This window comes from Perca fluviatilis, chromosome 11 (genome assembly GCF_010015445.1).
Source record: "Perca fluviatilis chromosome 11, GENO_Pfluv_1.0, whole genome shotgun sequence".
In the NCBI taxonomy this organism is placed as follows: Eukaryota; Metazoa; Chordata; class Actinopteri; order Perciformes; family Percidae; genus Perca; species Perca fluviatilis.
In genome coordinates this window covers 29,573,893-29,588,963 of record NC_053122.1, presented here as the reverse complement: position 1 = coordinate 29,588,963, position 15,071 = coordinate 29,573,893, and the positions used below count along the sequence as shown (strand labels likewise).

Genomic DNA, 15,071 nt, shown 5'->3' with positions numbered 1-15,071 from the left:
CGTCTAATAGCCGTCTAAACACAGCCCAGACGTCTAGGCTAAAACGAGGCTAATTTTGGGCTGTCAGTGAAAATCTAATAGATGTCTAAACATAGCCCAAGAATAGACGGCTATTGAATGACTACATATATACGTCTAATAGACATCTAACCATAGCCCAAGAATAGACTAGTCATCATTTAGACGGCTATTAAACGACTACATATAAACGTCTAATAGACAGGCAATATGGGTCTAGGCTAAAACAAGGCTAATTTTGGGCTGTCAGTGAAAATCTAATAGACGTCTAACCATAGCCCAAAAATAGACCAGTCATCAATTACACTACATTTAAATGTAATAGACAACAAAATGAAGCATAAGGATTCTTTTCACTCAAATATAACAGGTTCTCAAATGAAAATCCATCCAAACTAATTGAATATAAAGGATTTATTTAGAACAATATTAACAACTTAGAAAACAAACATAAAAATGATCAAATAAAATATTGTAAAATATGTAAAACAACTTAAGATGCAAAAATTAATTATCTTTGTCCATATCCACCACCCCCTGCTCTCCCTGGTGCTTGTTTGAAATGCCAAGAAATTGCATTTTTAATTTCCCATTCATTTGCCGATGGAAAGTTGGTCATCACTGCGTCTGCCAAATGAAAAAAGAAAAAAAATGACTGCTCAAGAAAAGCATTGTTGACAATCATTTTTAACTAATTACAGTCATTCACTTTTGCTTGTATGCACACTAGAGCTGGCCAATATAGAGTTAACAGAATATAGATTCAGACTATATAATTTTAATCAATATTAATAAATGAATATCAATAATTGAAATATTTTGCCTGCATAATGGTGATGCAAACACACTTTTATGTGTGTGTGTGTGCATGCGTGCGCGTGTGCATCCCTAAAATATGTGTGTATATATATATATATATATATATATATATATATATATATATATATATATATATATATATCAACTATTATCTCATCTAAGAACAAAAATATATTGGTATCTTTAATAATAATAAAAATTGTAATGATAAGTTTTATAGTTTCATGCTTACCACCTTGAATTTAGATATATTTTAAATTAAGGGCACACAGTTGCAATAACACGTGCTGGTAACGTTAACGTTAACTTGCTGGAGAAAAATAGTAGCCTAACCTACTCTGCAATGCAATGGTAATGTTAAAATGTCACGGTTTCTACACATTCTAAAAACTAAACTAATGAATTAGTGATTAAACAATGAAAATAACAAAAAGAACACGCATACTTACAAGATCGAAGTAGAAATTTTCTCAGAGTGCCACTCGCCCGTTGCTCTTCTCTCCGACAGCTGCCTCGTGTAATAAAATTTAAAATGGCGGAAATGTTTATCGCGAGATCTGGCTAAAGTGATAGTCGCGCAATGCCAGTAGTCATTAGTGTTTCGATTGTGCCATCTAGCGGTTGAGAAATGCAATTGCATTTAATTTAAAATGAAACGATAGTTAAATAATATCGTAGATTGTGTATGAATGTTATGTTTATGTGTGACAGCAAACATTGCTGTGTGAGCAAAAACATTTTTGAGACTAATATTCTTATACTATTCTTATACTATATTGCTGGTCTGAATCAGGGCTATAGCCAAGCCGTAAGTAGACCAGATGACTCAGGTGGGCTAAAGCAGACCGCAGCCGTCCAATTCAGAGCTAATACGTGACTATAGATCGACCATGTCGTGAAATGACGCATTGAACTTTGTAGATATCATTACCAATGCGAACATGATGGGATATCAACCATTTCATGCACTGTCTGGCCAAAAACTACAATTAATAATGTTTAACTAAAAGTGGGCTACAATATAGCCGGGTCTGAATATGAGCTAAATCGTGGCTACGCATAGCCTACACATATAACATGTAAAATAAAGCAAACAAACAACTTGTAATCGCAGTTGACTTTGCTTACATGATGGAATATCATACATCTCACAATTTATTTTTGAAAAAAATACATTTATTCAGATTAAATGTTATTTGGGCTAAAAGTGGGTTACACATAGCCGGGCTATATCGGGTCTATATTTAACCGAGACGTTGAAATGACGGCTATTGCTTGCTGGGCATGATCCTGGTGTCAAACTCAAGCCATTAGGGAACAAGCCATTAGTGTTATTTACCCATAGAAAAAAAATTATTAATTTTAACTTAGTACAGTGCACTGGTTGTTGACTTTTTGTTACACTAAGCAGTGGATTTGCTTTGTGTCAGGCTGCCATATTGACTTGCTGTCTGGAAAACTGCACACCCTGGGCTATAAAGAGCATAAAAACACATCCGTGAAAGCATCCATACTGGGATAGATAGGCTTTTGTTGGTATTGGGTTTCTTTTCTTTTTTTTAATCTCTATTATATTTGTCAATTGGCATCTGAGTTAAAGTCCCATGGTTATACAGCCTAACTCCCCTTTAAATGTGGTTGTTATAATACAGGATAAAATATTGTCGAGCACAAGGCTACTTATGTGTTTAAAATATTGTATTGCATCCAGTCAAACCGTGTATTTAGTGAACGTTACATCCCCTTTAGGTCTAGCCTAGCCTAGCTACTTGTTAAGATGGCGATCTTTTACAGGGATGGAGCCTGGAGGGCGGGAACGGCCGGATGCAGCACGCGAGAGAGAGAGAGAGAGAGAGAGAGAGAGAGAGAGAGAGAGAGAGAGAGAGAGAGAGAGAGAATAGTCTGCCAATACAGATGTATCTCTTCTGCTCTAATTCACCGTGAACATAACAGCCCAGGTCGATACTTCCTCTCTCTTCTCACTCTACCTCTCTCTCTCACACTACACACACACACACACACACACACACACACACACACGCGCGCGCAGCCGGCAGCTGTATATGCGTCCGTCCTCGCGCCAGCGGGTGGCCGCCTGGCTGCTCGCGCTGTCGTTGGGGAGAGGCGGAGAGGAATGCGCGCGCCGCGGCCGCCTGGAGATGATCTCGTTTTGGCTGCTGTGCTGGAAGCTGTTGGTAGGTAAATTAACAAACCCAACGACACACGCCAACAACGTCTTTATTTTGAACAATAAATACGTTCCCGGGGGGGGGGGGGTTATGTCCTTCTCAGTGCGCTGGAGATTTGGTGAGGTTTTTGGCGCTCACTGTAAGCATATGCGCGAGCTGTGTGTACGGGGCTTTTGGCTTAGCTTGAGCTACCATCAGAGGCTGCTTCTCCTTGGCTTCGGTGCGTGCGCTTATCTGTCACGATTTTGATGCTCTGCCCGATTTTAGGATGACGTCTTATATAACACACTTGACTCAGCACTCTTCTGAGCGAATAGAATAATGTAGCAGAACAGAAGATTATCATTATGTAACACCGGGTGATGAATAAAGTAGAACAGAACATAATGGAACACGTCTGTTTAAATAAAGAACACCAGCAGTGATTAAATTAGTGAATAGTGGCTTACTAATGATGAGGCAACATACCTTCACTTATCCCTCATATTTGACACGTCTAAAGCCACACACACACACACACACACACACACACACACACACACACACACACACGTCTGAATAAACGGTGCTGATGAGGCTGGGCTGTCTTCAGCTGTTGACGTGGGACAAACAGAGGTTTGACGCTGGAAGTTAATTTCCCTTACATTTTCTGTGTAGAAACTGGCCTTCATATATTTTTCGGAAGTTCAAAGAAAAGTTGTGTAGGTTGACAGAGGCTAGATCATACGACCGCCAACGATCCCCGAAGCTCCCGGTTCAAATCCAGGCAGACAATGATTGGAAGCGTGGATTAGAGATGAGAGCAGTGTAACTAATAACTCTCCAATCCTTCCCCATATGTTGTGACTTCTCTGAAGAACTGAAGATGTGGCTATATTTAGAATAAATTGATTTAACGACAGAAGAAACATCTATGCACTGTCATTAAATCTTCTTTATAAATCCTCTGGTGAAAATGTAAATGTTTTTTTTTTTTCGCTCACAATGTATGCTCACCAATCCTGTTTGAAGCAGTAGGCCATAATCCTTTTATTAGTGGTGATTTGCAGCCACAGTTGATCAATTTTCCCCGCCAGAGACCATACATTGGCGAGGAAAATGCTGTGTAGTGATTGCCATAAGGAGTAACCTTTAGCCTAACGTTTATGGAACGCCTTTTTATTCAATATTAAAGGAGAATTCCGGTAAATTTCAACACGTAGCTCTGTTCGTAAATTTGGAATGCTGTCAGTAGCGAGAAAAACAAAAACAATCGGTGCTGCCTACACCATGTTATCCTCCTGCTAGCGTTAGCACCCTGGAGGCTGAAACCGGGCAAGTTTTAAATGTGTTTTTAGCCTCTTCACATGTTCGAAATGTCATTACAAGTGCCTACACATGTCAAGGGATTCCTTCCGAGTGAACACAGTGAATATGACTGCAGTAGATGTGAAAGAAATTCTTAAAAGTTGTGCTAATTCAGCTATGTTTAGTTCCGGTGTTGAGACGGCAAGACGAGTGCTTACGGACTGTCTACACAGTACAACACTGAAAAGAGATACAATATTTATTAATTTAATGATTAAATAAGGTAGTGTCTCCAAACTTACCTCAATTATAACGTGCCTCCTGCTAGTTGTACTACAGCACTCACTTTTAAAAAATAAGCATAGGCCTATTTTTGAAAATATTTTTGTATCTCTTTTCAGTGTTGTAGTTTGTAGACAGTCCCTAAGCAATCGTCATAATCATGATTATTTTGGTCAATATTGAAATCATGATTATTTAACACGATTACTCATTGACTTTTGGAAAGATGTTGCATGTCCTCTCAAGAAGCTCGGCTCCCCTTAATAAGACATGGTGTTTAGGAGGGTTCAGGTTTAGAGGTTGATTGCCATCGTCATGGGGCATCGGTCAGAATGCATGAATAAGCCAGAGAGAAGTTCAGTCCATTCAATGAAGATTTATTTAGCAAAGGGTGAGGCAAATGATACTGGATAACATAACAGACACACATGGGTTGGAGAATCTGGGAAGAAACAAAATAGAAATTACAACTTAACAAAATAAATATCCTCACATGATAATCATAAAGTAACCAAATAAAGCTGTCATGCAAATATCAAACATGTTATCAAGAACTAAGGTGCAAAGTAAACTTCATCTTACCAGCTGCCGCCCCATGTGAAGGTGTTGAAGAGACTGACTGAGAGTGAGTGCAGTCTTAAATAAGGAGTGACCAGGTGAACTCAATCAGGTAATCAGGATGGAAACAAAAGCCAGTGATGAAGACAGGGGAGAAAAGGAAGTGAGGTACAGGAAGTGAGGTAAATGTGAAAAGAAAATGTCAGAATAAGATAAAAATAGGGATCTTTAGTACACATGGGCTCCCCTGAAAACATGATTTGTGAAATTTTGGGGGGTCTCTAAAAATATTGACAATGTGTCACTTTGACGTGCAATTTCAGTTTTGTATAACGTGATCATCATGGATTATAATGTGTAAAATTGCAAAAATATTCATTCATGCATGACGGCGATTTAAATCTAATTCACTTCAATAAAGATAACTATACATTCTATTCGTGTCATGAGCATCAAGGCGTGGCGGCGCTGCGGTGCAAATTCCACTCCTGTTTAGTACTTGTTAACTCAAAGATTTGTACGAAAAATATAAACGTTGGAGGCCATTAATCGGCGTGCAAAGTCCTTGAAATCCATTCTGCAGTAAGCATCATATAGCCATTGCAAAAAAACAAGGCAGTTTAATTCATTTAAATTGTGTACATTAATAGCGCGACCAATTCACCTGCTGCAAGCTCTGTTCTGTTGGCACACCTCCCGCCGGGGGGGCAACGCAAGAAGAAGCTGAAGAAATAACGTCCTCGCTGGCTGATCATGGTGGTGGTAAGCTCGTCAACCTTCCTAACCCCTCTTGCTCCTCTCTCCTGTTAAATTGGAACAGCCAGCAGAGGAGAGACTGGAAGAGCCCATATACATGGCTGTTTGTTAAGGATGGAAGCTCGGGGTGCGTCGCTTCATTGAATGGAGGAATTATGGTATTCTTCGGTAGCCTGAGTAACTTTAACCGTTGTTCATATGAAATCTCAAAGACAGCCTGATACTTTGTGGGTGGCTGTTTGACCTATCTATTCCTGTTGATAAAGTATAATAGGGTAAATCCTGTATAGTGCATACACTGTTATGTATCTTTGTAGGCTCAGTCATTGTAAGTCGCAAGCGCACCCCAAAAAGGGCTCCCTCAAAGGCCACGGTGTAGTTCGAACACTGTATAGATATAGATTGTAGATATATACGCTGCAGTGTGGTGCTCTGAAGCAGCAAAACCTGCAGCTGCGAGCCGGCGTTCTTAAACAGAGACCCTCGTTTGTTACAAAATAATAAATAAAAAGAATCATATTAAATAATAACTTAACCAAAAACATAATAATACTTTAGATCTGACAGGTTTTGTCAAAATGTAACTCAAAACTATCCAAGGCATGGACAAAGCCTAATAAAAAATAACCAGTAGGCTAACTCAGATACAACTTCTGCACCAGCCTACTGATTTTTGTTCAGAAAGCTAAGCATGTTGACATGATCTGGGGTCATACTTCATAGACCGCTACCTTGTGACCGCCAGTCCAGCCGCCGAAAACAGCCACGTTGCCAGGATGCACAGGTACCTCTGCGCTAACTTGGCCAGCCCGGGGAACCTTATTCCGTTCTTCGTAGTGAGTTTCTACCAGTCTGGCAATGGTACGTCGTGACGGAATGTGATATGCTGGTTCCAATATCCATATCAATAAAGTTGCAGGTCCCTTGGGTAATTTTCTCTGCTTGTTGTGCATCACAGCTCCTCCTTAGTGGTAGGCTACATCATTTGAGTCTTGGCTGTGTTGTACTTATACACGGCATCTCAGTGTTTGCAGTGAACTAAGTCGTTTTTTAAAATCAAAATGGTCCCACGCCACACTTTGCCGTGTCCTTTTCATGATTACTTTTGAAATCAAAACGGAAACTAGCAGCCAGGTAACTGAGTATGGAGTCAAATATTGCCCCCGGGTGGTAAAATGTTTAATTGCTGCCACACTGTGAAAATAATTTCATTGCTTCAAGACTCACACTACGCAACGCAACCAGCATTAGTTTAATCGATAAAAAATTAACGTGATTGACAAATTCTTAATGCCCATCCCTAATTCCTATTCCCCATTACTATGTCTGGGACTCTTACTCTGCCATTGTCTGCAGTGAGCCATTTTTCACTCCCAATGTCCCAGCCGTTGTGCCCTCAGTCTTAAGCAACTTGCAGATTTTTTTATGGTTGTTCATACAATCTTTCTGCATTCCTCTGCAGGTCCCTACCACATGCCTAATAGTTTCTTTTTCCTTATGGCAAAGGCGGCATTGAAGATCTGTGGTCTTCCTTTCTGCTCCTCTATTAAACCAGGATCTGGTGTTAGGTTACTGGTTCGCAACTGTAGAGCCATAAAGAATTCTGAGTTGTTCTTCCATGAGGTTGCAGAGATAGGGCCAATATTTTCTACTTTACTTCCCTCTCACATCCAACCATCTGCCAGAGTTTCATCACTTCATACTCTGGGATGGCCACTCCAACCAGATTTTGAGTTAGCATATTAGTCAAACTATGTAGAGATTTCAGCCAACGTAGCTTGATCATGGGAATTTGGGCCACTAGTTTAAGGATTCCCAGGCCCCCAATTTTTGGGATTCGAATACAACAATCTGCTGTAGATGGTGCCGAATGTAACTATTTCCTAATTTGGGTGAGGATATCTCTGTCACCTTCGCCCCAACAGGCCCTGGCCTGCTTTTCCAAGATCCGCCCCGTACAGTATTCTGGGAATACCATATACTTTTAGTAATTTCAAATTTTGTGAGGGTGTAAGTGGGACATGTCCCTGATGATCTCTCTTATTGGTGGCTTAATGATCCTTCCAAGGATTGATCTTAACTCCCAAGGTACTTCTCTGACTCCTTGGTACCGATGAGTTGAAGTGGAACCCCGTCTAATTTCCAGGGCTGGCCGTTATTAATTACATACTTAAGGCTGTTAATCCCTATCATAAAGTTGTAAAATTTAGAATGGTTTACCTTTATTCCCATCATGTTGCAAAACATTTTAATATTGCCAGGTTCCTTACCATTCCATCCCATGAATCCCTTAGTAGTAGTAGATCGTCGGCAAACACCAGGGAAGTCATATTCATATCATCCACTTAAAAACCAATGCCAAGTTTGTCCAGTAAGAGAAGAAGTGGGCCAATGAAGCGAGATTGATGGGTAGTGGAGATAGAGCATCACCTTGTTTAACTCTTCTTTTAAGCTGGATCCATTTAGTCATTCAGAGACCCGTATGGATTAAAGTGTAACCTTCAGTCTTCCACTCATTCTCCTATCATCTCCTAATATGCAGCTCAAGAGACCATGTGAGAGGTCAACATAATTTAGCGTATAATTCATTTGATTTTTCTACCAAACATTGTGATTTAACTGAAAGAGAACTGACTTCAGCCCCTTGCCTGCCTCTGAAGCTATACTTACAGTAGCGTTACCATAGCAACACCCCTCGTCTGTCACCAGCACATGCCTGGAACATCAGACCATAATAATCTGCTAACCCACTCACGCATTGCCGCCATGGTAACAATATGAAAGGCTTGAGTTTAGCCCATCAAACCTTTACACACACAGTACTGCTCTGCTCTACTGTGTGTGGTTGAGTGTGTCTATATGTGTAATGATGTGGTGTTTAATGTTTAATCTTTATACTACTTTCATGTCCAATGTGAAGCAGTTACAGCACAGCGTGATCTCAGCGCCATCTCATATAAAGTACGACCAGTTTCTGTGGATCAATGTCATGAGAGCTGACAGAAATTCCTGCTGTCTCCTTTTTTCAGTAAAAACTAAAACAGATGATGTACGTTTATTTAAATTTTATTTGTATTCATTTTTTAACAATATAGTTTACATGTTTTATTTAGTTTCAGTTTACTAAAAAAATTCACTGCTTATTTTAGTTTTAGTTTACTATAATAACCCCGGAGTGCTCCGATAATGTATCTATAATCGTATGTATAATCGTAATGCATCGTTTCTAACATTTTTGCATCGGTAAAATCTGAATACTTTATATTATTATAAGTAGAGAACTTATGCCTTTATTATTTAGAAATGTGACTTATAACTTCATATTAGGTTGATTCCTCCTCTCTAAACTGTTTCACTGTCTCATCTCCGCTGTTGTGACCAATAATTTTACAACGGAGGCCGATGCATGGCCCTCCAGAGGCCTTATGTGGTCAATTTACAAGCCCACAAGTTAAACATCAGCCACATCCTCTGTTTTCATTACTATTCTCCTAGTCTATATCAACGACGATCCATTTAGGGGATTGCTCCAGTGCTGCCGGAAGATATGTCAGACGTCCCTCACCTTCCTCTTTCTTTGTGTTTGGTCTGGCAGAATACTATTCCTCCATACCATGAATCTCTCATCATCAGTAGTCATCCTCATTATAAAAAAAAACCTCACCTTACGTGCCATGGCACAACACTAGCCAAATTCAACCTCCCCGACCAATATAAATCATTGTCCTGTACTTATCTTATGTCTTTAATGTCTGTATGTTTCATCAGTGTCTAAATGTCCTATGTCTACAGCTTCCATTTACCGGTATGCTGTTTCTCCTCCACCCTTCCCGCTGTAACTTGTGCCACATTAGGCTACCACTTGAGAAACCAAGTCAAGTAACGGTTGAGGGCGTTCTGCTTAATTAGGCTATATTAACAGAATGTCTGTCAATATATCATAATGAAATTCTTTCTTCATTGACTGATGAAGCGGTTAAGATTTTTTACTTGAACTGTTCGACCAGTCACGGTCCAGGGCATGTGTGTATTGTTCAGTTTATTTTAGCCTCACAGATTTCAGTCAAAAAGGTTTGTTCAGAAAAAAAAACTTAAATAAAGTTATGGGGTGGGGGGGCTAGTGCCGCAGTGAAACCTCAGTCTGCATGGATGAGGTGCCGTGTGCAGCTGTCAGTCTCTGTCTCCTGTATGAGAGCATTAGGCATTTACTGTCACCTGACAATGATGAAATAAAGTGAAAGAGAAAGCGCCGACTGTGTGCTAGCTACGGGAGTCAAGTTTTAAATCGAAATTGATCGAAATTAAGCCACATTCTTGAAGATCAAATAAAAATAATGGAATCGTCGATACTGCCACGCCCCCGTCCATGCCACGTCCGGTCGGCTTGCCAAGCGGACAAAAGCACGTGTTGAGGTGCTGCGAGTCAGTCAACCTCCTGTAACGGGGCGGCTGTGGCCTGCCAATCAGTAGGTTGGTGGTTCGATCCCTGGCCCTGCAGTCCCATGTCGACCCCCGAGTTGCCCCCGATGCTGGCATCGGAGTGTAAATGTGTGTGAATGTTTATCTGATGAGCAGGTGGCACCTTGTACGGCAGCCTTGGCCACAGTGTATGAATGTGTGTGAATGGTGAATGGTTCCTGTACTATGTAAAAGCACTTTGAGTAGTCGTTAAGACTAGAAAAGCGCTTTATAAAAACAGTCCATTTACATTTACAGTTCATTTCGCTAGAGCCGGTCAAAAGTTACCATGGCAACTGCAGATGCTGGAGACCCATCGACAGAACTTGAGCATAAATGTCGGCGGCGTGGAAGTATTTTGGCTTTCCAGTGAGTTATGTTGACAACGTTCGCATTGTCGACAAAAAACACACATTTTGGAAGCTCTGCTATGTGCGTGTACCATATTCTGTGTGTTTACCATTGCACATTAGCCTAGCAGCTAGCAGAGATTCCTTCTGTTTATAGCTTTATCCCAACAAAACCACACGGTTGAATTTCAGCCTGCATGAATATTTTGTAGCCTAAACAGAGCAGCTTACAGTATATTGGTTATATTAGAGAAAGCTACAAGTTAGGCGACTGCCGATTCTACCTCTCTGCTCTCTTGCTCAGCCGCTGCGTGTGCTGCGAGGCGTCTGCCCTCAGCATTGTCGGCAAACTTTTTTTTTTTTTTACTTTATTGGTAAATTGTCAAGTTTCCAATTGAATGGTTTTTGTTTGATACTTCAGAAGTTTTGCTTGGAATTAAAGGCACAAAAATAATCCCATACGAGGCTGGGGAGGAGGGGGCGGGGGAGACGACTCTCTCCAGTATTTTGAATTTGGACTGTATTGGACAGTATTACATATTGCACCTTTAACCCTTCTGGCAGACATTTCAGGAACACAGTACATCCCAAACTGTATTTTACTTGCAGATTAAATTACACAGTTTTTATTTCTTTTCACAGTGGCACAAACTTTTCATTAAAACAATCCGGCCAAATTCCTAATATTTCCATTAAGACCTGAGATGTTTTGGTGCCCTGGTAGCTCACTTGGTTAAGCGTGCGCCCCGTGTAGGCTCAGTCCTTAGCACAGCGGCCGGGGTTTGATTCTGCCCCTGGCCCTTCGCTGCATGCCATGTCCCACTTTTCCTATATTCAGCCGTCCTATCCATTAAACCCCATTTTATATTTATATACATTTTATAGGCTACTGGTGCTGGTTAAGCTTAAGCCTGGTACAGACGGCAGGATAATTAGGCCAATTTTAGCCCCGATTCACCCCTCCCGACAATCTTAAGGATGTTCCGATTATCGTAAAATAATCTGATCAGATATTGGTGTGGTGTGTTAAGACTGTTCTTGTCTGCTCGGAAGGACGTCGGGACCGCTCCGATCTCAAATCGGGGATATCCAACATGTTGGATTTATTTGGCCCGATTTCTCCTTGTGTGTGGTGTCCCCCGGGGACAAACGAGCACGCAGCCTGTGTAAAATAAATAAAATCGATGGGCATAACTACATCCACAACTGCAGTCCACCAGAGTACATGGAAACGAATATATGAACGTTTATTAATCTGTGTAATACCTAACGACATTTCTATGAGAAAAAACAAATCACCTCCATATCATGATGTAGCAAGTATAGTCCATGCTCGCGTTGTCTTCTTTGACCATCGCCTTTTCTTTTGATAACGTCTCTTTTCGGTTAAAAACACACTACAAACTATCGTTACTGCATCCTTTTCGTCCGCAATGATTGTTTACTCTGAAGTCACGTTTGATCTCGAGGGATTTTGCGAGATTTCCCGTCTGACCTGGGAATGCTCGGGAGTCAATTCGGTTTGTGTGTGATGTGTTGATTTTGCCGTGTGCTGCGCACCACACACTGTACGACCAAAACTATTAGACCCGTGATTTTTTATCACCATGTGTGGGGTCTCTCAGGATTGGAAAATCGGCCAACAATTTTAAAATCGTCCCGTGTGAACCAGGCTTTATGCTTCACTTTTATGTATGTGGTTATGTATGAATAACCACTGACTGTTTTTGTGTCCACAGAGAGCAACAGCTGGGCTAGGGAGGACAACAGCTGAGTTAACAGACGGTAACCACGACAACAGTGGCTCCAGCAACAATAACCCTGTCAACGACTCTCCCACTGCTATACAGCCAACGGATCCAGTAACCATGGAGATCAGCTCATCGCCTCCGCTAACCCACATGGAGAGAGAAAACGTGGTCAGCTGGCGCAGCCAGGAAGTAGAGGAGCTCCATTACCCAGAGGGCCACGGGGTGCAGCAGCCAATCCGGGATGAGCAGGAGGAAGAAGGGGATGCAGAGAAGCAAAATGGGAAAAGAGATGAAGATGAGTTGGACTATCTTGTTTTTGAGATAGGAGAGAAGCAGGGAGAAGATGTAGGAGGTGAGAGTGAAGGAGGACGACACACAGAGAGAGGAGAGGAGGAGGGAGTAGATGGAGGAAGAGGAGACACAGAGAGAGGAGAGTTGGAGGGAGAAGATGGAGGAAGAGGAGACACAGAGAGAGGAAAGGAGGAGGTAGAAGATGTAGGAGGTGAGAGTGAAGGAGGACGAGACACAGAGAGAGGAGAGGAGGAGGGAGAAGATGGAGGAAGAGGAGACACAGAGAGAGGAGAGGAGGGAGAAGAGGGAGGAAGAGGAGACGCAGAGAGCGGAGAGGAGCAGGGAGAAGATGGAGGAAGAGGAGACACAGAGAGAGGAGAGAAGGTGGGAGAAGAGGGAGGAAGAGGAGACGCAGAGAGCGAAGAGGAGCAGGGAGAAGATGGAGGAAGAGGAGACACAGAGAAAGGAGAGGAGCAGGGAGAAGACGGAGGAAGAGGAGACACAGAGAGAGGAGAGGAGCAGGGAGAAGACGGAGCAAGAGGAGACACAGAGAGAGGAGAGGAGCAGGGAGAAGACGGAGGAAGAACAGAAATAGAAGGTAAGGAAGAAGGGTGTAGAGAAACAGAGAGGGAAGATGGAAGAAGAGTAGATACAAAAGAAGAGGAAGAATGGATAGAAGAGACAGTGGGAGAGTTGGAAGACAATGCTGTGTCAGCGCTCCTGGTCGTCCAATCAGATCTCTCAGAGCAGGCCTGGGCTCAGCACCTTGGCGACACCGATGACCTCAGCGACTGTCTCCAAGCCGAGCTGGCTGTTGTGTACTCGGACAGTGATGCAGGGGAGGACCAATGGGCCAGCTCTCCGCCCTGTGATGTCACCAACCAGGAAGGAGCAGACAGAGGGATTCATGATAGCATCTGTGTTGGAGAGAGAGAGGAAGAGGAGAAAGGGGAAGAAGAGGAGGAGGCAGAAGTAGAGACTGGAAGAGAGGAGCAGAGAGAGGAGGAAGTAGAGGAGGAGGAGGAGAAGTGGGGAGGCAGGGATGATGAGGATGAAGAGCAGAGCTCCACAGCCAGCTCCACAGACCCTGACAGGAAGGTAAGTACATCAAGCCCAAACTTTGGTTTCAACAAGTACATTTCTAATCCATCTCCCCCACAGAAGATTGGATGGGTAGTGAAGGGGTTAAAGGTCAACTTTATACCACTTATCTTTTATTGAATGATGCTGTCACTGCCCAATATGAGTCGAGTGCAGATGTGAGTGGCGCATGCTCAGATTTCAATGGTTTACTGCATAACGTCTTACTGAAATTTGTGAAATCCATAAAATAATAAACGTTTCTCTTTACATACAATAACAGAAGATGGTAATCATTTCAAAAATGTTTTAGCTATCTATGATTGTTAGATTGCTGATGTTAGCTCAAAACGCCATTCAAGTGATAGCCTTTGTTGTGTTTGATTGCTAACTTAGCAGCAGTCATTTCAAAAACGTTTTAGCTATGATTGTTTGATTGCTAACGTTAGCTCATAGACTGTGCGTTAGCTCAAAAATCCATTAGCATCTTGTCGCAAAGTGATGCATGCGCAACTCACATCTGCACTCGTCGCAAAGTGACGCATGCGCGACTCAAATCTGCATCCGACTAACATTGGGCAGTGACAGATGCTGCAGCGCACAATTATGTTCCGTCCCAGTCCAGGAAGTAGTGTGACCATTATGTAGCAAGGTGGAAAGTCAGGGTCGAGGGTTGGGTGATGAATGTCCATGTAGTGCTGGGGTTAGGGTTGGGTATCGTTCAAAAAATGTCTATACCGATACCGTGACTTTGATACCGGTTCCTAAACGATAATGTTTCTGTTACCAATTTTATAAAATCCATTTTAACAAAAAGAAATTACAACATTACACATTACTACAAAAAATCTTTTTATTTATTTTTCAGCTCCTACTACGTGAGCCCTGTCTCTGTGTAACGTAGAGTTCTTCCTACATGCCTCTACAACTTATAACATTAGACAGCCAATCACAGACATTATTAGATCTTGGTAAAAGCATGCTGCATGCATATTGGCTTACTGATGCTGATGAGATTTACTCCTTACGGTAGGTTTCCACACAGCGAAACAGGGTTGAAGCTAGGTAGCATAGGTAGCTAGCAGGTAGTTTGCTAGCAAGCTATCAATGCTATTGTAGCTAGGCGGTAAAAATGCACATCGGCAAACCATCTGTAAAATGTTAGCTCATAAATGCTCTGGTAACCTGGCTATGTAGCCTAGCTGCCTTGCTATGCTTACAATGAAATGCAA

At 41.9% G+C, this 15,071-nt stretch overlaps 1 protein-coding gene and 1 long non-coding RNA gene across 2 annotated transcripts in view; one reads left to right on the top strand and one right to left on the bottom strand.

Moving 5' to 3' along the window:
- Positions 1-417: 417 nt before the first annotated feature.
- Positions 418-1,319, bottom strand: LOC120567627. The gene is made up of 2 exons (XR_005640599.1): positions 1,287-1,319; positions 418-645 (listed from the first exon to the last, which is right to left on the bottom strand). It is a non-coding gene; the product is annotated as an uncharacterized LOC120567627 (long non-coding RNA).
- Positions 1,320-2,900: 1,581 nt separating this feature from the next.
- The window catches only part of si:ch211-153l6.6 (cyclic nucleotide-gated cation channel beta-1), a 32,605-nt gene continuing 20,434 nt past the window's right edge, over positions 2,901-15,071 (top strand). The window contains exons 1-3 of the mRNA XM_039814653.1: positions 2,901-3,032; positions 12,457-12,820; positions 13,265-13,857. Of these exons, the coding sequence (XP_039670587.1) occupies positions 2,901-3,032; positions 12,457-12,820; positions 13,265-13,857 (1,089 nt within the window). The remainder of the gene's footprint in view (positions 3,033-12,456; positions 12,821-13,264; positions 13,858-15,071) is intronic.